This window comes from Narcine bancroftii, chromosome 14 (assembly GCF_036971445.1).
Source record: "Narcine bancroftii isolate sNarBan1 chromosome 14, sNarBan1.hap1, whole genome shotgun sequence".
Lineage (NCBI taxonomy): Eukaryota > Metazoa > Chordata > Chondrichthyes > Torpediniformes > Narcinidae > Narcine > Narcine bancroftii.
Window position 1 is genome coordinate 57337965 of NC_091482.1, and position 25109 is coordinate 57363073.

General features: G+C 41.7%; 1 protein-coding gene across 5 annotated transcripts in view; it reads right to left on the reverse strand.

Annotated features, from left to right (window-relative positions):
• Positions 1-25109, reverse strand: part of atp8b4 (ATPase phospholipid transporting 8B4) — a 232260-nt gene that overhangs the window by 109531 nt on the left and 97620 nt on the right. For all 5 annotated transcript variants that reach the window (XM_069910766.1, XM_069910763.1, XM_069910765.1 and 2 more), the window contains one exon: positions 23554-23619. In XM_069910766.1, the coding sequence (XP_069766867.1) occupies positions 23554-23581 (28 nt within the window). In that variant the 5' untranslated portion in view covers positions 23582-23619. The remainder of the gene's footprint in view (positions 1-23553; positions 23620-25109) is intronic.

Genomic DNA, 25109 nt, shown 5'->3' on the forward strand with positions numbered 1-25109 from the left:
TTTTTTTTAAACAACCTGTTGTCTGTCAAAATTCCACAATATGAATGGATGGAAAAGTTCTCAGCTTTTTGCCTTACTTGCAGTTGTCATGTTACCCCTGCAGGGGGCTCTGAATTCAAACTGCTGCAAGATGCCAGGATCTTTGTTCTGACAAGCCATACTTACACAAGGTGCAAGTGTTTCTTTTACAGCACACAATAACCTGCATTTCTCCAGGTTGAAATTCTCCAGCACTGCAATGATTCAGCCTGGGATACAGAGCCTGTGTTGGTTTGTGGGATCATTATCAAGCCACATTAGAGTGGACCTCTTAGTGGCCACTCAGTTCAATTCCCTGTCCCGTTCCATCGCTGACAGGTCTATCCATGGTCTAATGCACTGCCAGACTGAGACCACTCGCAAATTGGAGGAACAGTGTCTCATCTTCCATCTGGGCACTGTCCAACCGGATGGCATTAGCATCGACCTCCAGCTTCTGTTAAACCCACCCTCCCCAACACCCTTTTCTCATCTCCTTTCCTCCAGCTCTCTCTCTCCCCCTTTTCCCTCTGCCTTGTTTCACAGAGCCAAAATCAATTCTCACCTTTCCTCTCATCATATCCAATTAACACCTTTGTTGCCCTGGGCTTCTCCCCTAGCCAGCCATCTTTATTATGACGACTTCCTCTTCGTTGATATTCCTTGGTTGAAGGGCTCAGGCCTGAAACAGCTGTAATATTTCTTTACCTCCTTTGGACATTGCGAGACAAGATAAGTTCCTCTAGCATTTACTGTGTGTTTTGACTACAAACACAGCGTCTTCAGACTTTTGTGTTTCATAAGATGAAACAGGAGCCTTATTCACTGGTACCGTTTTACACACTGTTCTCAAAATATCAGATAAATGATCGAAGAACTCACCTGATTTTCGAGAGAGATCGAAATTGCTCCTTTATTCATTGACCCAGGAGGCCATTTTTCTGACTTCAAAGCACATAATGTTCTTAGCTAAATGAGGAACTAAACTTTCTTGGGAAATCACCCAAAGTGACAATCCAACACTTTAAAACAGCTTCACACTTCAGTTCGTTTAATTCCCATTAGTTAAAATGAATCAAGCTTGAAGATATTAGTGCAATTCCGAATACAAAAGTAATTGACATTATTATTATTATTACTAACACTCCCATTATAATTTGCATTTAAAGTGTTTGATAAGGCAAGATGAACTCTTTGATGTAATTTAAATTTGGTGATATGCAGTTTGAGAAAATCAGAGAACAGAGAAGGCCATTCGGTCCTTTGTGTTTATTCTGACTGTCAAAGAGCAAGAAATTGCAATTCAAGGTTATGGACGTGTCGCATGAGCACTGGGCGCCATGCCAATAGTTAATTTGGTTGTGGACTCACCACTGTGAAACTCACAGGTGGCAAGCTTAGTGTAGCAGTTAGCACAACGCTGGTACAGCGCCAGCGACTGGGGATGGAATCCTGTGCTATCTGTGAGGAATTTTTACGTTCTCCCCGTATCTGCATGGGTTTCCTCCGGGTGCTCCGGTTTCCTCACACCCTTCAAAATGTACAGGGGTTGCAGGTTAATTTGGTGTAATTGGGCGGTTTTTCTGGGCTAAACGGACCTGTTACAGTGCTGTATTAAAACAATTTAAACTTAGTGTTACCACTCAATCTACGTTACACCGTTTTGAGGCCTGGTATGGGGGAGTCATGGCTGGAGACCTGGAGTTCAGTGTGATTCAGGGTCATTGGTACATCACAGGGTTGGCTGCCAGAGCAAGAAGGATATCTGAGGTACGAGGCTGGCTGGTGACAGTGAAGAGGAAGGATTTATGACATCATGGCAGGAGAAAAAGCATGATAGAAGTAAAACGCAAAAATCTGCAGACACCTTAGTTGAAGTAAAAACTCAAAGCTGGAGAAATTCCGCAGATCAAACAGTGTCCTTTATGTGGCAAAGGTAAAAATACATAACCGACAGATGTTTCAGGCTTGAGCCCTTCATCAAGGTATGGAAAAATGTCAGCAGGCGTCTGAACAAAAGAGTAGAGCGCGAAGGGGTGGTCACAAAGGCTGGAGGTGATTGGTGGAGAAGGGAGGGAGGGGACAGCAGTGATCAAGGGGAGGAAGGATGAATGGGTGAAGGGAAGAGAACAGGAAAGGGGAAATGGGGAAGGGGAAGAGGAGACCATGTTAGCGGAAACCAGAAAAGTCAATGTTAATGCCATCTGGCTGGAGAGTGCCCAGACATACCTAAAGATAAGAGGCCAGCATTATTGTCCATGGGTGTCCTATTAACGGTGCTCCTAGGAAAACATGGACTCATTTCTCCAGCAATTTTGAGTGAAGCACAAAAGACTACAGAAGCTATGATTATAGTAAGAACACACTGAAATATTGGAGGAATTCAGCAGGTCTCGCAGTACCCATAAGAGGTAAGGATATATAATTAGCTCCTATGGAGCCTGCAAGACAGGCAGAATTCCTCCAGTATGTTTTTTTTCTAATTGAATTTGAGCTGCCAACTGAATTTTCAGAGTTTTGCAAAATGGTTGTTATTGTACTCTTTATGAAAATGACCAATTCTACACAATACAATTCCATCCAATTAGTGGCTTTTTTAAAAATGCTCTTTCCCCATAATATTCTCCAAACAGAAGTTGTTATTATTAATTCTGATTCCATCGCCCTTTCCAGTAAAACATTCCAGACTAATAAATCAGTGCTCAAATAAAAACTACAACTGAATCAGCTTCCCTTATTTTCTTTGCCAATGGTTTAACAGTGAAAATCTCCAATCAGTTCTTGGAACATTTGACTGAAGGCCAGTAACCACCCAAGAAAGGGAAGAGGGCTCTTTCTCGCAAGAATTGATTTCAGGAAACAGTTAACCCTGCTTGTTTTTAAATCAGCCATTGTTTGGACAACTGTCACTTCACCTAAGAATAAGAAGACAACAAATACATTTAGTTCCCCTTAACTCATGCGGTTCCACATGGAAACTTGCAGCTGTATGGGTGTAAAGTAAATAGTTTTATCTCCACTTGGAAAAATAGTTCAGTGTTTACCAGCTTGAAAGGCCTTGGACGGTTGTTCAAAAGCTGAGAATGCTCAGCATGTTCCAAGATCCTACATTGCTTTTCACAGTGCTCTATGTTATAAAATGAAAGCATTCATTTTCACCTTACTACCAACAAACACCCTTGAGAATCATTGTGCAGTTATCCAAATTATAACCTTGCTGTGTTAAACATGCTTTCTGCTTGCAAACTATTCCAGCAAAGACTTTGGAACCCTTCACTATTTAATGTATGTTACTACTTAGTGAATAGTGATATCTTTGTTGCCTTTTTCCTGTGTATGCCAAGTCAAGTTTATGTTATCTGATTGCTCAAGTCTTCTTTCTTTGGCTTGGCTTCGCGGACGAAGATTTATGGAGGGGTAAATGTCCACGTCAGCTGCAGGCTCGTTTGTGGCTGACAAGTCCAATGCGGGACAGGCAGACACGGTTGCAGCGGTTGCAGGAGAAAATTGGTTGGTTGGGGTTGGGTTTTTCCTCCTTTGTCTTTTGTCAGTGAGGTGGGCTCTGCGGTCTTCTTCAAAGGAGGTTGCTGCCCGCCGAACTGTGAGGAACCAAGATGCACGGTTTGAGGCGATATCAGCCCACTGGCGGTGGTCAATGTGGCAGGCACCAAGAGATTTCTTTAGGCAGTCCTTGTACCTCTGGTGCACCTCTGACACGATGGCCAGTGGAGAGCTCGCCATATAACATGATCTTGGGAAGGCGATGGTCCTCCATTCTGGAGACGTGACCTACCCAGCGCAGTTGGATCTTCAATAGCGTGGATTCGATGCTGTCGGCAATAGCGCTCTCTGGTCCTCGGTGCAAAACATGCTGACGTACAGACAAACAATATACTCGTGTATACAAATAAATTAAAAAAATGTTGCTTCATGAATATAAGAGTCCTCCGATGGTTAGTGTGAGCAGTCCTTTGGTCACTGCCCGTGGAACGAAGCTATGTTTCAGCCTGGTGGTGCTCAGGCTCTGAAACTCCTGTACTGTATCTCTTTCCTCATAGGAGCAGCTGAAAGATGCTGCTTGTGGGATGGAAAGGGTCCTTAGTGATTTTGTGCACCCTCTTCCAACAACAATCCCTGTAGATCATGTCAATGGGGTGGGGGGAGGAGTGAGACCCGAGTTACCCTTGTGGTCTTATCGGAGGTGGATTGACCTCCATTAACTTGAAATGCCCATCTAATTTTTAATACCTATTTTCCATCTTAATGTTGTAAGACTGCAAAGTATCAAAAAAAAACCCTTAAAACAAATACAAGCAATTGGGAACATTTTACAAGTGTGACGATTAAATGAGGTGGGATTGAAGCTGGCACCCAGGACCATACAGGGAAAGGATATTGTTTAATCTGAGAGCAGTGGCAGGGAGTGGAGGAAAGGATAGCAGCAGGAGATCAAGACCCAAAAGGGCTGTTCACACCCAATTAAAGCCATGCTTACATCTCAGACACATCACACATTGGACACACCTAATAAATTTGAATGATGACAGCACTGACGTTTGCCTTTAAGAAGTACCTTTTCTTCTCAGTTATCACATTTCTGGATCCCCAAAGCACGACTAATAGAGAGATGAAAGAACACATGACTCAACGTTAGATTGGAATTTATTGTTTTTATTTGTTTTCCAGCTGAGCTTGGGTCCAAATGCAGGAAATCTCAAACTCCTACTCATGCATTAGATATAAACATTGGGTGGGTCTTCAATGTGGCTGCAATTTCATAGTCAACATTACGATTGGAATGTAGCATTGAGATATATAAATTTGAATTACTTTTCCCTGCAGTAGACTCTGGTTTTATTTCAAGTGAAGACATTTACATTGTAAATTGGAGCTTGTGAATGGCAGTATCTCAGAGTATAAACTAAATCGTGGGTAATCGTGTGCACAGTCATATGTATCTGGGTGTCAACATCCAGTGAAACATGAAAGTCTGCAGGCGCTCTGATGGTAGTGGAAAGACAAAAATAAGGGATGAAGAAGGGCTCAGACTTGAAACAGCAGTTGACCTGAGGGACCTGCTGAGCTCCTCCAGTATTTCTGTGTTTCCACGTAAACATCCACTACTGCACACATGTCAAACTCTGGCCCGCAGGCTATATTTGGCCCGCAAGATCATATCAAAAATGTATTAGAGGTGGCCCGCTGGCTGCCGCGCCAGTATAGCGCATGCACAGTAACCGCTGTGTCCCAGGGTGAGAGAGAGAGAGAAAAATCCTGGTCCTTGAAAAGTAGTGGTGGGTGGTTTTATAAACACGCTGTCGTGTCCCCCCGCCCACCCCCCCACCGCAGCGAGGCCTGGCCGCTGTCGGGGAAGCCAAGGCCGCTTCCCAGCGCCTGGAACCCCAGTGGCACAGCGTTTCTTGGAGCTGCAGATGGAGTCGGGACGCCGGAGGGAAGATTGGGGCTCCCCGCCGGGCGATGGAGGCGCCGGCCGCCGCACGCCCTGCGCCTTCCCACCGGACCAGCGGCGGGTGCCCGGAGTACACGTGGAGAGCGAGGCTGGTCGGGCAGGTAGGGTGGAACCCCCTGCCAATCTTGGGAGTGGCGTGGGCTGGATCGGGATTAGCCACGCTCACCTGCTCCTCCACCACTGACCCGGATCCCAGCGCGGTCCTGAGCGCGGAGACTGCCCTGGAAAAGTCCTGGGACATCGGCACGGAAAGAAGAGCAGGGTCCGTAGAACATTACAGATCAGAAACAGGCCCTTCGGCCCTTTGACTCTACCTCGTGAAAACCCAACACTGGAGAAACTCAGCGGGTTAAACCGTATCCTTTATCCAGCAGAGAGGTACCTGACAATGTTTGGCCCTTGATCCCCCTCATCAATGTATGAGCGAAAGTCTGTGGTTCTCGTAAAAACACCAGAAGGGAGAAACTCAGCAGGTCAAAGGGGGTCCGGGAGAAACTCAGCAGGTCAAAGGGGGATCCGGGAGAAACTCAGCAGGTCAAAGGGGGGTCCGGGAGAAACTCAGCAGGTCAAGGGGGAGGGGTCCGGGAGAAACTCAGAAGGTCAAGGGGGGGTCCGGGAGAAACTCAGCAGGTCAGGGGGGGTCCGGCAGAAACTCAGCAGGTCCAGGGGGGGTCCGGCAGAAACTCAACAGGTCAAGGGGGGTCCGGGAGAAACTCAGCAGGTCAAGGGGGGGTCCGGCAGAAACTCAGGGGGTCCTGACCTCGCCAGGACCGTTGCCCACTCCCCCTCCCTGCCGCAGGCCGACCCGCGACTCACGGTGACGGGGCCGCTGATCCGCCGAGATGCCGCCCTGCAGCGAGAGCCGACGCCCCCGCACTGTCGTTGTCCAACCCGATCGCCCGTAAACCCCGCCCTCCCGCACACAGGCCTGAGTATTATGAACTTTAATCTCAGGATAAAACGATCTTCCAATAGTTTCATGTCACAGTGATAAATATATTCCTGGTTAAAAATGGTCCTGCACCTGGATATAAGCTCATTAGGCATAAAACTTGAAAAGTGTGTAAATCAAAGGATATCTGTACCAATGGAAAAAGGGCATGGCAAATAACCCTGCTAGAGTTCATGCCCACAATCAGTCACCCATTTGATTGTTTCAAGAATCATGTTATTCTCCCACATTCTCAATAGACCTCAGATTTTACTATTCGACAGCACACTAGCAACATTTGACAAATCCTCTATAGAGAAATATTATTTATTGAATATTTTATTTCTCATTTGTTAATGCTTCTGGAAAGAGTTTATCCAAAACTATTATTAAACATTTATTTTAATAAGAAAAAGTTTAACATTACATATGTTGAAAGAAGAGAAAACATGCAGATGTTGTTGAGAATTTTCAATAAAAATTTAGTTCGGCCCTCGACTTAGTCCAAGTTTTTAATTTTGGCCCTCTGTGAATTTGAGTTTGACACCCCTGCACTACTGTTTTTAAATACATTAGTGAATGGTGATCAGGAGCTAGTAAAATGCTGAGAACCTCACAATCTGCACTCAAATCAGTTGACATTTGACAGACCAGTGGCTGAACCTTCCTGATGACTCAACTGCCTTCAGTGGTCATGTAATGGGGAGAACAAAGTATGTTCCCCTTTCCTCTTGTGCAAGGTAATTCAGGTAAAAGCCCTTAAGATGAAAGAATGCAATTTTTGAAGTAACGATTGGCTCCATCAGAAGTTAATGGTAAGATTCAACAAACTTAATACAACAACAATAATAGGAGATTTGGCTTAATTCCCTGGGGGAATCATCAGATCAATCATCATCAGTTTGGAATTGCACCAGTCAGCTTTGACAGGAACATAACAATTAGGAACAGCTTCAATTTTCAGATAGAACGCTCATTCATTACACCTTAAAAGAATTGAGAAGACTAGTTCACAGAACCTTAGGAAACTACAGCACAGAAACAGGCCCTTCGACCCATCTAGTCCACGACAAACTAATTCTCCCCCAAGTCCCGTCAACCTACACCCTGACCAAAGCCCACCACCCCCTCCCATCCATGTACTGACCAACAGTTTTCTCAAACGTTGAAATGGAACCTGCTTTCATCACCTCCACTGGCAAAAAAACATAGAACATTACAGCACAATGCAGGCCCGTTGGCCCACAATATTGTGCCAACCTAATTGACAATCCAAACCTTCCCTCCCTCATACCCATAACCCTCTATTTTTCTTCCATCCATGTGCCTGACATAAGCCCCTTTTACACAGCCTCTTCAAGGCGGGGATATTGCTATTGTGCCACACCATTCCGTGCAAAAGGTACAAACATGGAATGGGAGGTCATTGTCGACCCACCTTTAAGATGGCACCGGAGGTAGTCACAGCTCTGAATCGCATTATACCGGCATTGTTTGGCTCGATGCATAAAAGCAAAGCCGGCTTAATGCCGGTCTTATTTACTGCAGTACTGCGGGATCTCTGTGTAAAAAGTGCTTAAGAATCTTTAAAATGTCCTTGTAGATCCAGCTTCCACCACCACCCCTGGCAATGCACTGCAGGCGCTCACCGCTCTCTTACCTCCAATGTCTCCCCAACATTATTAGAACATTTTGTAATTAAAGCAAACACTTCTATCTGTTTAGAAAAGCTGATTAGTAAAGCTCTTCAGAATAATGATAAAATTCTACCAGGTAATCTAAGTCAGTAATTTTGTTGCAACAGGTCGCTGTCGACACCAGATCATTGGATATATTTAAGGCAGAGACTGATAACTTATTGATTAGTCAGGGCATCAAAGATTATGGGGAGAACACTGAGCAGTGGGGCTGAATGAGAAAATGGATCAGCTCGTGATTAAATGGCGGGGTAAGCTTGATGGGCTGAATGGCCTGTTTCTGCTCTTAATGTCATGTTCTTATGAAATGCTGCAGAGCTATGAGACCAAGAACAACATTAACTGTTTAAGGCATTTGTGAGGCCATGTGCAGAGAAGATTTACAAAAATGTTGCCTGACTTACAACATCTAGAGTACAGAGAAAGATGAAGGAGACAGTGACTTTATTCATTGGAACGTAGATGGTTGAAGGGTGTTTTGATAGAGGTATTTAAAATTATGAAGGGAATAGATAGACTAGACATGAGTAGACTCTTTCCACTGAGGGCAGGGGAGGCTGGAACAAGAGGGCATGAGTAAAGGGTAAGGGGGCAAAACTTGAGGAGAAATGTTAGAGGAGGCTTCTTCACTCAGAGAGTGGTGGCAGAATGGAAAGATCTTCCAGAAGAGATAGTTGTGGCAGGGTCCTTTCTGTCATTGAAGAGAAGGTTGGATGTGTACATGGATATGAGGGGGTTTGAGGATATGGGCAGAGTGTGGGAGGGGGAAATCTGTGGAGTGGTTCGTGTTAACCGGCATGGACTCGAAAGGCCGATATGGCCTGTTTCCGTGCTATAAAGTGTCATATGGTCATATTAACTGGTTTTCTGAGATAACAGAAACATTGTTAATAAGGCTCCACACAGGAAGCAGAGTTCCTTGATGCAGCCATTTCAGAAGTCAAACACTGGAGTTATCCAATTATGTTCAGACGTAAATTAAAAATAAAGTATGCAATGGGGTTAAAGTCTGCAAATACAGTTGTGGAAAGAACAGTGTAAGAGGTTTCAAAAACAAAATCAGTTGAAGGAGCTCAGCAGATCAAGCCACATCAGTGGAGGGAGAAAGAATTATTGTCATTTTGGGTTGAGTTCTTGCACCAGAATTTTGTTCCCCTGCCAAGAAATACAAGTTCCCAACACAACTAACCTGAACAATAACAAAGCTGCATTAGCAAAAATAATACGACTTTTTAAAAAAAATCAGGGTTATTGATTTATTCAGAAATATTGCCTCAACATTGCATCACTCTGTGAGCAATGGAGGAACTATGGGTATTGACCACTCTGACAGCAAGCAGGAAAAGAAGGACAATGTGTGACGAACTTAATTTCTCAATGGCATCCACAGTTCTAAAAGTTGCAATGGAATAAAGATTCTTATCTAACAGTGGGAAAGCAATGCTTTTTATTCTAACTGATTGTGCCAGGATTTTATTATTCCTCCACCTTATACCGAAAGATCTCACACAAGTTAGCCAGCTGTAAAATCATAGAGGGTTTCTCCCACAACAAAAATGTGTTGCCATTTGTGCGCTAGGAAGACCGATAGAGGCAATCACAACACTCTTGCATGGGAATTTCCAATATTTTCCAGTGTGAATCCAAGGTCACCATTTTCATCAAAGAAAAATAATCCAACAATGCAATGGAAAATGAATAGGACTTAAAAACAGGTCAGTGATGGTTGATGCAGTGTGTCAGTATAGACATGAAAAATAGCATTATCTTGGGTACTGAGAGATTTGCACAGCAGAGATGGAATCACCTCATCCACGTCAATTCTTTTCTTTGGCTTGGCTTCGCGGACGAAGATTTATGGAGGGGGTAAAAAGTCCACGTCAGCTGCAGGCTCGTTTGTGGCTGAAAAGTCCGATGCGGGACAGGCAGACACGGTTGCAGCGGTTGCAGGGGAAAATTGGTTGGTTGGGGTTGGGTGTTGGGTTTTTCCTCCTTTGCCTTTTGTCAGTGAGGTGGGCTCTGCGGTCTTCTTCAAAGGAGGTTGCTGCCCGCCAAACTGTGAGGCGCCAAGATGCACGGTTTGAGGCGTTATCAGCCCACTGGCGGTGGTCAATGTGGCAGGCACCAAGAGATTTCTTTAGGCAGTCCTTGTACCTTTTCTTTGGTGCACCTCTGTCACGGTGGCCAGTGGAGAGCTCGCCATATAACACGATCTTGGGAAGGCGATGGTCCTCCATTCTGGAGACGTGACCCATCCAGCGCAGGTGGATCTTCAGCAGCGTGGACTCGATGCTGTCGACCTCTGCCATCTCGAGTACTTCGACGTTAGGGATGAAAGCGCTCCAATGGATGTTGAGGATGGAGCGGAGACAACGCTGGTGGAAGCGTTCTAGGAGCCGTAGGTGGTGCCGGTAGAGGACCCATGATTCGGAGCCGAACAGGAGTGTGGGTATGACAACGGCTCTGTATACGCTTATCTTTGTGAGGTTTTTCAGTTGGTTGTTTTTCCAGACTCTTTTGTGTAGTCTTCCAAAGGCGCTATTTGCCTTGGCGAGTCTGTTCTCTATCTCGTTGTCGATCCTTGCATCTGATGAAATGGTGCAGCCGAGATAGGTAAACTGGTTGACCGTTTTGAGTTTTGTGTCCACGTCAATTACAAATGGTTATAACCATCAATATGATTGACATTTACCGCATGCAATGCATAGATACCATGGAAGAAGGTTGATTCTGCTAAAATGAGGGAATATTAAAAGTGAACATTGCTTCTATAAATAAATGTATAAGCCACAACAATCTTTTTTTTAGGCATCTGCTGAGCTATTTCTGCTGCACATTTCACCTCAGATCACCGTGGTTATACTGGGAAGCCAAGCAAAGCAGTTCTGCACCTTAAAGCTTTACCAGTTTCATAGAGGGTGTTGCAAGTTTTAAGATTCATCAGTGGCCTGTAAATGGTTTTCAAATCCTGCTGAGTTTAGTTCAAAAAAATCAGGACAGCTCATTCATCTGTCCCAGGTGACTTATTAACAGAGTTGAGTCTTGCTGAAAATAATGTGGGCAATGATCAAAGACGCGAATTGTTGTGATCTTACTCCAGGGAATGGAGAAATTAAAACCAACACAATACCAGTACAATGAGCAGGAGGTAGCAGATTTAGTAATTTTCTGGTCGTGTGGCTCATTAACCCAACATCCATCGATAATTAAAACATAAAATTCCAGAAACACTCAGCAAGTCAGGTAGCATCTGTGGAGAGAGAAATAATTCATGTTTCTGGCCTAGGACTCCTTTGTCAAACTTGCACCTCATCGTGAATCAATACAGACTCATCTTCTGGAGGGACTCCCTGCAATTACTCATCCAGAGCACCTCCCGCACTCGTGATTTCTACCATCATGAAGGACAAGAGGTGCAGACTTGTTGAAACCTGAGGGTTCCTAACCCTCTCTCTGATACCCTAACTGAGAAATACATTACTGGTCCAACATTGTTGCTGTTTCTTAATCCTGTACTCTATCCAGAGGGGCTACAAAATTTCAAGAATGGCAATTCTCAAGGGCAAATCATGGTTGGAAGTGAATATATGCTTTAGCAGCAAAGACACGCATTCCAAAAAAAAATTAAAAGAGAACACTTAGGGGCCAAATGTTTGATTAATTTCAACTTCTGTCAATTGGAGAACCATATATTAATGCAAAGCTTGTACATTAGAACTATAGAACGTTACAGTAGAAAAACAGGCCATTCAACCCTTCTGGTCTATGTCGAATAATAAAACTAGTTAGTCCGACTGACGTACTCTCATTCCATAACCCTCCTGACTACTCCTATCCATGTATTTATCCAATTTATTTAAAACTCAAGATTGAATCTGTATTCACTACAGCTCATTCCACCTTCCTACCACTCTTGAGTGAAAAACTTTCCCCTAGTTCCCCTTAAACCCCTCCCCTTTCAGCCTAAAGCTATGACCTCTTGTATTTATCTCCTCCAATCTAAGTGGAAACATCCTATTCATATCTACTCTGTCTATACTCCTCATAATCTTATAAACCCCAATCAAGTCTCCCCTCATTCTTCTTCATTCCAAGGAGTACAGTCCTAAACTGTTTAATTTTTCCCAGTAACTCAACTCCTGAAAACCTGGCAACATCTTAGTAAATCTTCTCTGTTGGGATCTTGCAATAGCTGGAATGAATTAACATTTCTACCATTTAAACTTGTATGAGATAATGTCATCCCAGTTTGAAATGGAAAGGCAGAAGGTTAAAGACAACTAGTCAGGCTACTCTTGTCATAAATGCCATAAGTGCTCTGTGGTTAGAAAGGGATTACTTAAGATGGTATGTGAGCGAGTGGGAAAAAGGTTGAGAGCCACTGAATTAAGGTCAGTGATTCAGAATGCCAAATACCAATTTTATTGGTGAGATGAGTGGAGTATTCATACTTAACTGTATACTTCATCACAGTGCATGTCAGTACACTTCAAAATCCATTTCTAATTAAATAGCTCCATCATTCTATCAAGCCAGTCAGGGGAACTTATCTCATGCTAACTTATTTCATTACGAGCACAGCATCCTGGCATCGGATTAATCATTTATTGAAAATGTATTAAAATTCCCATGAAGGAATAGTTATTACAGATCTGCTCAAGTAAGGGGGAGGGTTAGAATTTTCAATCAGTGCTTAACATGTAAAAATGGTAGGTCCTTGTAATCACAATTAACTTGACTGCACGCCAAATGGAATGTATTACATTTAATTTGATCCGAGTCCATTTGAAAATCACTGGTTATTGCAAAACGCCTCCAAAGTGAGAATAGGTCAACATACATTTGAGAGTGAAGGACGAATGCTGATTAGATAATTATTGTAACTTTTGTGAAATGAGTGGGGCAAAATTAGAAATATTGGTAGGCAACTTTTGGATAGTACTGGCAATTATCATTCATTTTCTTGCAAGCAACACAATAGTATAGCACGAAGTTGTCATGTTAAGGGCTGTGCAGACTGTTTTTTTTCCCCCACTCCCAACTGCCTGCATAGATGGAAAATGCAATGGGCCATTTCCACAGGGTAGCTTAAAACTTGATCCTATCCATCATCTTTTTCAAGTTGTACATGTTTGCTTTAAGTTGGGAAGCTTGTACACAAATTTGCTTTAACTTTTCCCACTGGGTAAATATTTTCCCACAATATATTCTTTGATTTTATTTTATATACTGTTTATTCAATTGAATCAGACTTACTAAAGAAATTTTAAAGCAGAACCATAATTACTACAGAAAAGTAAGATCTCAGAATCAGAATTTGTTGCCATGATTCTGATCGGATGCTGAACATGTGTCACAATTTTTTTTTTGCGCATCATTACAGTCGCAGAATTACTATAAATTACATTTTTGAAACAAATAAATTAGTGCAAAAAGAAACAAGTGAGGTGGTAGTGTCTATGGTTCATTATCCAAGGAGAAGAAGCTGTTTTTGTGCCTGAGTGCTTGTCTTCAGGCTCCTGTACCTCCTCCTTGATATTAGTAGTGAGAAGAGGGCATGGCCTGGGTGGTGAGGGTCCTGGATTGAGGCTGCTTTCTTGAGACACTGCTTCTTGTAGATGTCCTTAAGGGAATGAAGACTGGCGTCATGATGTCACTGGTTGAGTTCGCAACTCTGCAGATTTTATCTGTCCTATGCATTGGCACCTCCATACCAGTCAGTGATACAACCAGTCAGAATGCTCTCCATAGTACACCTGTAGCAATTTGCAAGAGTCTTTGGTTACATACCAAATCTCCTCAAACTCCTCATGAAGCATAGCCACTGGCAAACTTGCTTCATGATTGTATCGATATGGAGGACCCATGCTAGATCTTCAGATTTGGACACTTAGGAACTGCGGCTCTAAAAAACACTGTTGGCTCATTGGACAGGCCACATGATCTCATGCTTGACAGCAGACTTCCAAAAGAGACCCTGTTCTGTGTCAGTTACAGCAAGACATTATCAAGTGGACAAGGGATGATTCAAAAACTTCCTTGTCTGCACCACTTAAAAGTGGAGGAGGTCTGGAGTAACACCAAGAGCCTGGAATACATAGAACATAGCAGCAGACTACAGACCCTTCAGCCCACTATGTTGTACCGATCCATATATACCTAACCAAAAATCTAAACCCAACCTACCCCATAACCCTCTATTTTTCTTTAATCCATGTGCCTGTCTAATAATCTCTTAAATCTCCCTAATGTTTCAGCCTCCACCACCAACTCCTGGCAATGCATTCCAAGCACCCACAACATACTGTGCAGAACATTTACCCCTGACGTCACCCCTAAACTTTCCCCCCTTCACTTTGTACAGAGGTCCTCTGGTGTTTGCTACTCCTGCCCTGGGGGAAAAGGTGCTGACTTTCTACCTTATCTATGCCTCTCATATTGCAGGAGCACAGAGAACGTCAGCATACACAGCCATAGGAGTGCGTGTACTCCCTAAAGTACCCAGTTTCCCCTCCTGCCAGCTTCCTTCTGTAAATTTCACAGGAGCCAGGTTGGCTTAGAGCCATACAGAGTGGAAAAGGAATGAGCCCAACTTGGCCATGCTGGTTAAGTTACCCATTTCAGCAAGTCCTTCAGTATCCTGAGTAATTGGTTAAAAAAAAAGAATCCTTGCAAGGGACTTGCAAGTGCAGTTGAGGTAGCTGTGTGAGTAAGTGGGTTTGTAAAGTACGTCGGTAGAAAGTTCATCTCTCGAGATAGAGAAGGGATTAAGAAAGGGGAGGTGATAACAACTAGATAATCCTTTTTAGTAATTTTCATTGAGGGATTGAAAGTGGCCAGGACTCTGGAGATAATTCTCCCACATCTACCAGTCCTTGTCAAGGGGTCAGCAGTGGTAAGGGTCAAGCGCTTCAATTTCCTGGGTGTCAACATTTCTGAGCATCTGTCCTGAGGCCTCCATGTTGATCCACAGTTGTGCCAATGGACAGGACAGGAAGAGGCTACAGAAGGTTGTCAACTCGGCTAGCTCCTTCACAGGCATTAATCTTCACTCCATATCTACAGGAAAGCAGCCTCGATCAGCTAGGACCCACACTGTCCAGCCCATTCTCTCTCTCACTGCTACCATCAGGAAGGAGACAGCAAAGCCTGAAGATGAGCACCCAATGATATAAAAACAGCTTCTTCCCCTCTGCCATCAGATTTCTGAATGGACAATAAAAAATAGCCACTACTTCACTCTTCTTTGCCACAATTTTAAAAAAAAATGTAACTTACATCAGTTTTTGCCCCTTTAATGCATAATAACGCTGCCACAAAACAACGAACTTTGTGACACGCTCATAACAATAAATTCCGATTCAGATCCTGATTTTTCAGAAAAATCCATGACTGGTTTTTACACCCACTTGGGTGAGCAGAGAGGGCTTCAATTTAGCAATTCTTCTGAAAACAGGTAGAAGGTCTTTTTGGGATTAAAATAAAGTGAAATATCAGCCAATATTCAAAGTTTATTTTTCTCAGGCTGTGACCATTTAAAAATGTAACATTAAATTATGTCATTTAGTACAAATAGAATAAATTAATTGGAACAAAGGGAAAAAATATCTCCAAAAATGCCCTTGACTCAAAATAGATTAATTCTTTTAACAATGGATTTTTAAAAAATTCAACGTACACATCCCGTAAAGGGATCAGGTATGTGAAAGATTGTTATGTGCAAGGGCAATTAGTGCCATTTGAACAGTTAAAAAATAAATAATATTCTTAATAATACAATCTTCTGCTTCTTTCAATTAAAAGCTATTTTCAGAGATGAATTAGAACCATGATGTTACCAGAGTGCGGTGAAAAGGAGATTCTGATTTGAAAGGGGAACACAAGAAAGTTTACATCTGCAGTGTATTCCTTACTTCAGTTGGGCACTCCTAAGCAGGAGTTATATAAATCAAAACAAAGATGGGAATCAGACTTGAATATTAGTATTAGTGATAAGAACTGGTCTGATTTAGGTCAGGACTGCATGACTAATGGTGCAATATAATGTTTTGCATCAGCTACATCTTACCCTGCAGAAATTACATAAATTAACTTCTAATATATTGGATATATGTTTTAGACATGGTGAAGAAACAGGAACCTTTTTTACATTCCACCTGGCTGAGTTCTAAAGTGAATCCCTTTTGGGAACATTTAAGAATTTTATTGGATCAAGTTACCACAAAGCCCAGAATTGTCTCTTCCAGGAAATATTGTGGACATATGATCCAAAATAAATCTGTCCAAATATCAATTAGAATTTCTTAAAATTGCATTGGCAATGGCCAGGAAATGTATATGTATTGCAGTCACTTGGAAGTCTGATTCCCCTCTGGATAGAGCCCGATGGAATGCGGAAATGCATAGTTGTCTTTCCCTGGAGAAAATTACTTTTTGTAGGTATGGCAGCCATATCTGCAGGCCGCAGGGTTGAATATTTAGGGACACTTATTCTGTTCCTGAGCTCTACGTCCTGGTTCCCCTACAAGAGATCTCGGGAGGAAAAGGAGTCAGAACCTTTGAACTGGATACCGGATCCCACCAGCTCCTGCTCTCTCTTTTTTCTTGCTTTTCTGTTCCCTTTTTTTCGTACCCTTCTTCTCTTTCGTTCTTTTCTTTACTTCGGGCCTTTATTGAGGGGGGGGTGGGATCATTTGAAGAAATGGACAACTTGTCCCATTGATCTTATTCATTTCAATTTATGTATTTAAGTAATTAGTTATTTCTTGCGGCATGTGGTCCACAAAATTAAAATATTCAAAAACAATTAAAATATGACATTATTAACTCTGCCCCAGGTCAATTTAAATAGTTTAAGGCCTCTTAAACAAAGGAATTTCACAAATACATTAAGCAACTAAAAATCCCCAGCATGAAACCAAAGAATGAACTTTTGCTACAAGGTCAAGAAAGCAGATTTATAATAAAAGAAAAATTTCAACAAGTATGGAAAATATTGTTTTGTATATGAATTAAAATCATAAATTTTCAAGAGGGTATTTGACATAATGATACTCTACTACAAATTGGACTGAAATAAGAAAATCATTTTAAAATCCTAAATTATTTCAATGATGCCATCAAGATATTCTAACAATTTTAAGTACTGTGTTATTCTGGGCCAGTGATTCTCTGCAGAAGCATGTAATGAATAAAATGAATAAAGAAACAGCTTGTGGAGTAAATGAATAACCATTGAAAAGTGAGGTCACAATTTTTTTTTCTCTTTTTTTTCGTTTGTGTTAAGACCAGGTCACAAATTTGTAAATTATTTCAGAATGCATGAACTGCAGTGATCAAAATCTTGAATAAGAAGGGATGATTAAGAAGGGATGTAGGCAGAAGACTGGAAATTATCGGCCAATTAGCTTGACGTTTGTCGTTGGAAAAATGCTTGAAGCCGTCATTAAAGATGAAATAGTGCAACTTTTGGAACGTAAGGGTTCAATCAGGCAGACGCAGCATGGTTTTCGAAAGGGAAGATCTTGTTTGACAAACTTGTTAGGATTCTTTGAGGATATAATGGGTGCGGTGGATAGAGGGGAACAGGTTGATGTTGTATATTTGGATTTCCAGAAAGTGTTTGATAAGGTGCCGCACAAGAGACTTCTCAGTAAGTTACAGGAAAGTGGAGTCCGGGGAAGTCTATTGGCCTGGATTGAAAATTGGTTGTCTGACAGGAGGCAGAGAGTCGGGATAAATGGGAGCTTTTCAGGTTGGCAGAGAGTGGTAAGTGGGGTGCCGCAGGAGTCAGTGTTAGGCCCACAACTGTTCATCATTTACATTGATGACTTGGAGGGGGGGGCGGGGGGACAAAATGTGGTGTGGCCATGTTTGCGGAAGACACCAAATTGTGTGGAAGAGCAAATTGTAATGAGGATGTGGAGAGTCTGCAGAGGGATAGAGTTAAGCTGGATGAGTGGGCAAAGGTCTGGCAGATGGAGTACAATGTTTGTAAGTGTGAGGTTATCCACTTTGGCAAGAACAATAAAAGAGCTGAATATTATTTAAAGGGTGAAAAACTACAGCATGCTGTTGTGCAGAGGGACTTGGGAGGGCTTGTGCATGAATCGCAAAAAGTTAGGTTGCAGGTGCAGCAGGTTATTAAGAAGGCAAATGGAATGATGGCCTTCATCGAAAGAGGAATTGAATTCAGGAGTAGGGAGGTAATGTTGCAACTGTATAAGGTACTGGTGAGACCGCACCTGGAGTACTGTGTCCAGTTCTGGTCTCCATATTTGAGGAAGGATATACTGGCTTTGGAGACGGTCCAGAAGAGGTTTACTAGGTTGATCCCTGGGATGAAGGGGTTGACTTATGATGAAAGATTAAATCGTCTAGGATTGTATTGGCTCGAGTTCAGAAGAATGAGAGGAGATCTTATAGAAACATATAGGATTATGAAGGGTATGGATAGGATAGATGTAGGAAGGTTTTTTGAGCTGGCCAGAGAAACTAAAACGAGAGGACACAGTCACAAGATTCGGGGGAGTAGATTTAGGACAGAGATGAGGAAAAATAGTTTTTCCCAGAGAGTAGTGAATGTTTGGAATTCTCTAACCAGCGAAGTGGTTGAGGCCGCTCATTAAACAAATTTAAAATTGGGTTAGATAATTTTTTACATGATAGAGGAATTAGGGGATATGGGGAGAAGGCAGGTAGGTGGAGTTAGGTCATAAATTAGATCAGCCATGATCGTATTGAATGGCGGAGCAGGCTCGATGGGCCATTTTTGGCCTACTCCTATTCCTATGTTCCAATAATTGTGGTTTTTTTTACTTTGAAAACCCATAAGAACAGCGAAGCAAATATTAAATAAAATAAAATTGTAAAAACTCTGACCGGATCTGTGGAAAGAGAAACACAAAAAAAGTCCAGATGCTGGAAACTTGGGTGGACAAAAGGAAGTTGAAGGGACTCAACAAGTCAGGCAGCAGCAGCCATGGAGAGAAATGGTTTGTCAACTTTTCGGGTTGGGACCTTTATCAAGGCTGGACCCCAAATTACAATGTTCCGACTTATGATATTTCAAAGTTACTATGGTCAGAAAAAGGTGGGGGGGGGGGGAATAAATGTTACAAATCATGCAAATGGATATCCTTGGACTATTTCTGACCCCTCATTCCCCTTTCAGAATCTCTCTGTCTCCAATCATTTTTGTCATTTTGGTGGATGATTCCTGAAAGAATATCCCAAAAGCTCTTCTCAACAAGGCACAGGGAACATCTAGATCAGGGGTGGCCAAACTGTAGATCGCAATGGTTGGGCTCCCGGCAGTAGCGGGGCGATGGGTTCCCAGCAGGAGCGGGGATGTTGGGCTCCCGGCATATAGAAGGCAAAAGTGAGGGGGGAGGGGTCTTGGGAGGGGGTGGAGGTGATTGAGTATCGGACAGAACAGGAAAGATGGACAGACAGGTAAAGGAAGAGACTGTAAGGGGGTGGAGGGGGTGAGTGAGAATTTGACAGTAAAGAATATATGGAGGGAATGGCACAGGATACGGATGGGGTTAAGTAAAAAAAATTTTTAAATAAATGATTAAGGCTGTCCTAAAGGAATATGATGTGTTTATACTTAGCCTCCGTGGGAAACGGATGAGACTGAAGACAGGTCTGTCCATGTGGGAATGCCAAGGGGAACTAAAATGGCTCACAACTGAGAATTCTAGCTTGGATTTTCAGACAGAGCATAGTTGCAAAACAAAGCAGTTGGCCAATCTACGCTTGGAGTTGCTGATGCAGTCGAGACTACACCATGTGCAGGATTTTGGGCTGGATAATGTGCATGTAAAACTCTGCTTTACCTGCAAGGTCTGGTTGTGGTCAGATGGAGGTAAGGGGGTAATGTGGGCAGGGTCAGCACAAGGGGGACATCCGTGGACAATCCCCCCATGCTGAATGAGCCCCCCCCACCAACATACATTCTGGTGCCGACCCTGGATGTAGGGACAAGTTTAGCATTTTCTGTAATTAAGGCAGGAAACGGAGGTGATGGAAAGATGAGTGGAAAAAGAAGAATGGACCACGATCATTGAATTCCTCTTTAGAAGACCACAGTCAGTACAAATTGGAAACAACGTCTCCCACCCATGGATGATCAATACAGGCACATCTCAAGGATGTGTACTTAGCCCACTGTTTTACTCACTCTACATCCATGACTGTGTGGTTAGGCTCAATTCAAATGCATATTTGCTGATGACACCAAGGTTGTTGCAATGAGGAAGCAGGGAGGTAGACCAGCTAGTTGAGTGGAATCACAATAACCTTGCAGTCAATGTTAGCAAAACTAAGAAGATGATTGTGGACTTCTGAAGGAAATCAGGAATCATCAAGGGGTCAGCAGTGGAGAGGGTCAAGTACTTCATATTCCTGGGTGTCAACATCTCTGAGGTCCATCCTGAAGCCTCCATGTCGACGCAATCACAAAAGAAAGATCGGCAAAGGCTTTACTTTGTAAAGAGTTTGAGCAGATTCGGTGTGTCACCAAAGACTCTCGAAAATATCTACAGGTGTACTGTGGAGAGAGTTCTGACTGGTTGCATCACTGTCTGGTATGGAGGTGCCAATGCTCAGGACAGGAAAAAAACTGGAGAAGGTTGTTAACTCAGCCTGCAACGTCACGGGCACCAGTCTTCACTCCATCGAGGATGATGACAAGAGTTGGTGTCTTAAGAAAGCAGCCTCCATCCTCAAGGACCTTCAGACCATGCCCTCTTCAGTCTGCTACCATTGGGAAAAAGATACAGGAACCTGAAGGCAAGCACTCAGCGGCACAAGGTATGCTTTAATTCCGCTGCCTTCAGATTTCTAAATAAACCACAGACACTGCCTTGGTTTCTCTCTCTTTTAAAAAATACTTTAAACCATTCAGTTGTAAATTTTTTAAAAAAATGATTACATGTGGTAATATACTCCCATCCCCCTCAACCCACCCCTAAAATAGAAAAGAGAAAAAGAAAAAAACTGGAGAATGCCAAGAAATAAAACATTTATACAGAAAAATCTATTCGAGGTTACCAAGAATGTCTTCAGAGAGTCGATCATACATGCAAACCAAAATTTTAAATATGGGCTCTATATTTTCCAAAAAATTTGTTATTATCTCACAAATTATAATTTTCACTAATGGTATACAACTACCATCTTTCTATGCTTAAATCTATTCCTGACTTCCATCTTATTGCTATACATTTATCTCTTTCTTTTTCTTGTAACATTTTATTTATTTTGAAATGTGGTCTATATAAATGTTTGCATTGTGATGCTGCCATAAAACAATGAATTTCGTGACACGTTCACAAATCGATGACATTTGTAGGAGGACTCAATCAACATCAGGGGAGATTGCAAAAATTGAGCTCTTGTTTAATCGTGCAAAAACACTCACAAGACAGTGTATCTTTAGTTCACCAGAGTGCTTAAAAGTAAAAGGATGTTCAATGTCAAGTTCCTCTAACTTGAAAAACTTTTCTGAACTTGTGTGGTAGTGGAATGGCTTCTTTTTCACACAAGTTTATTCCCAATGTGACAATTCATCACTCTCAGGACGAAGGTGTACAACATAGATACTGGAAGCAGCGTTAAAGAAAAATCAAAGATATTGGGGCTTCATTTTGTGCCACTATCTTCCATGCTAAATTCAGAGTGGCACATTGAGGAAGGCTAACAACTCTTGTTCAGAGACGGGACTAAGGTTGAATCCAATTACAACTTGGATGATGCTCGTCAAGTCTATTGTCACAAGTACAAACCGCCAGAACAACGTTCTCCAGTCCTCGGTGCAAAACACGCCAACACACAACCTGACATAACACACATACAAGCAAACAATATGCATGCAGGACAAGTCTTTACATATACAAATAAATAAATAAGTTTAGTTTTGTAAATCCGAGAGCCTCAGATGGCTTGTGCAAGCATTTCCTTTGGTCGTTCACTGATCAGTTCTGCCGACTTTGATATTTGCATGTCACAGCTGGAAATGATGACTTGCAACTGATTTTTATATCACTGGCAAGGTTTGCATTTATTATTCATCCCTCATTGTCCTTGTATTGGCTGGTTTCCTGGTGTGGGTCAGGAGTTTCAATGGGTAAGTGCAGCAAGTTTCCTTCCCTCAAGTGTTCGAGTGAACCAGGTTGTTTTCAAAGGCAATTTGTAAATTTTGTAGTAATAATTTACTAATACTTTTTGACAACTCGTATTTTTCAATCAACTGAATTAAAAATTTTCACTTATGTGAGATTGAACCCATAGGTCAGCATGAGAGATTAGATAAACATTTCCTTTTGAATAGTCAAGCAAATCATCCTTGATTCAAGCATTTAAAATAAATCAAACTTTTGTACAATAAAAGGCCCAGATAATTATACTGCAAGAACTATTCTACCATTCATAAATGAAGGCCTATTTCGGTTCCTATGCCTTATGGTCAAATCTAAGAGAATAATTTTAGCCTTGATTTAATTTTAATATCTTTGAGCAATGGGATTGTGGAAAGACTCCCATATAAAAAAGCAGCACCGATGATTTTGCTATTACCGGGTAACTTCAATATTCAAAACGTGGCTGTTAACAAATATTACAGTCAATAAAACAATCACCGTAAAAGCCACTGAGGCAAAGGGATCCCACAAAATTTCAATTCATTACAACCTGACTACCAAGATCACATAGACATAAACATAACATTGTCAAATAGCACTTCAACATGATAAAATCACCAGATCTCTACAAGTTACACCTTTTATCCGAGGTATGGAAAAATCAAGCAATTTTATTAGCCGTAACCATGTGTATCTCCACCAGCCATTAAACTTGTAAGGTAATACTTCTACAGATAGCAATAAATACATATTTGAGTGATAATGTATTCTACCTGCAGGCTTCACGCGAACCCTTAGAAAACACATAGGCCAAACATCTGCAGTACCCTATTTTGAAAGGCAACAATCTTTTACGGAAGAACTTTACAATCACAAACAACAAACAAAAAGGTTGCTATGAAACAGCCAGGAGAGTGTACTCTTAAAACTCCTTACAGCTCACTTATGCAATAGTAAGGTAGCCAAAACTACGTAATGCGTCAGGGATAATGAGGCAGAAAGGGTTGAATGCAGCTCCCATTAATACATGGAACAATAATCTTTCTCACAAAATGTATGATCCTTTTTATCTCTTACTGCAGCCTGTTGTGCAGTTAAAAGCAGCCTGTTTCATCCATAATAGACCTCGGGTTACACTGGTGTTGGTGTCCCAGAGATAAAAGCCTTCATTGAGTCGTTCCGGCTTTCAACATTTGCACAGCATTCTTGTCCACACATTGATGTTTATTGAAGAAATGCTTATCACAGCAATTGAAAGAAACAGACATCCTGACCAGTGTCTACTTCACTCACCTACTAATTTATCCCTACAGAGCTTCATAGCATCAGGTTACCTTAGATTTGGACCCAGAAGATGGCCTAGAAGGGAAAAAAGGAAATAGATAATAAGTAACACAATAACACTGATAACATACCATTCCTGAGTTGAATCTAATAATAACCAATTGTATCATCAGCTTTATTTTAACTTTCACAAACAAACCTAAGAGAGTATCTCAGAGTAAGATAAAACTGATCAGAGTATTCAATCTTGATGCTTAATGGAAATGCAACATAAATGTATTCAGATTTCTGGCTTTATAATAATTTTATGTTTACAGAGTAGACACCTTTTCTGAAAATCAAGAACCTGTTCTTGGCAAAAGACGAGAACAATATAAAATTCCAACACAACAAGGAGGCTTTTTAAATGCATGATCTGGAGAAAGCACTTCATCTTACCTCAACAATCTTACTTCAAGAATCTTAGAAAGTAAATGAAGGAATTGTTTTTCAAAACTTGTGCCCTGTCTCACTATCTCCTTATGCCCAAAGCAATAGCAAGAGAAAACTCTCCAATGAGGTAAGGAAAACATATCAAAAAACTGTTCAATCGTATTTTTCAGTCAACTTGAAAGATGAGAGATTTAGATAGTAGCTGCTGGAATTCAAGAGATTCTTTACTCTCAGTGCAAAGTTGCAGGAAAATTGTCTTTTCCAATGGCAAGTATACCACGAGGATCCATAAAACCAGTGCCAAAATTTTAAAGTTTGATTTTCTTACCAGTAGCAAAACTAATTAATAAATTTGCTTATAAACCTAGTCTTCTGATGTGCTAAACAACAGTACAGAAAGACATTCACACATCAGAAAGATATCTGCCAATCCACAATTCTTCTATTCAGCCAACATCTTTTGTAACCATGTAACTACATCGTACGCAAAACATCTACAGGGAACACTGCCCTTGGGGAGTAAGAGCAAGGATCCACGTCACCCATCACACACTCTGTTCTCGCTGCTGCCATCGGGAAAGAGATATAGGTCACAAGACACGAACCACCAGGTTCAAGAGCAGCTGCTATCCCTCCACCATCAAACTTTTCAACAACAAACTCGTCATTTAATTTGATTCTTCATTTTTTTCTTCACAATCTGATTATATTTGTTATTTGTTTACAGTTCTTTATTTGTTTACATGTGTATAGTTTTTTTTTTGCACCACCAATAAGTGGTAATTCTGCCTTGCCTGCATGAAAAAGAATCTCAGGGCTGTATGTGATGTCATGTATGTACTCTTGACAAGAAATCTGAATGAGACACATGTTAAAGTTAATGCAGCCTGACAAAAATGGATAGCTAATTAATGTTGAAATTAATTCTGACAGATGTTTTCCTCGTCTTTGGTCGTCTTAAGCGATTAAGTGCCACGTGAACTCCCAACTGATAAATGACTAAAGCTCATCTGGTTCCTCATCTACCTTTTCTGGTATAATGATAATAGAACTGCAATTAATAATTGTAATTAACATCTATCAATTACTGCAGATCTAAATATACTCAAGGAAAGTCCAAATGGTGAAGAAAT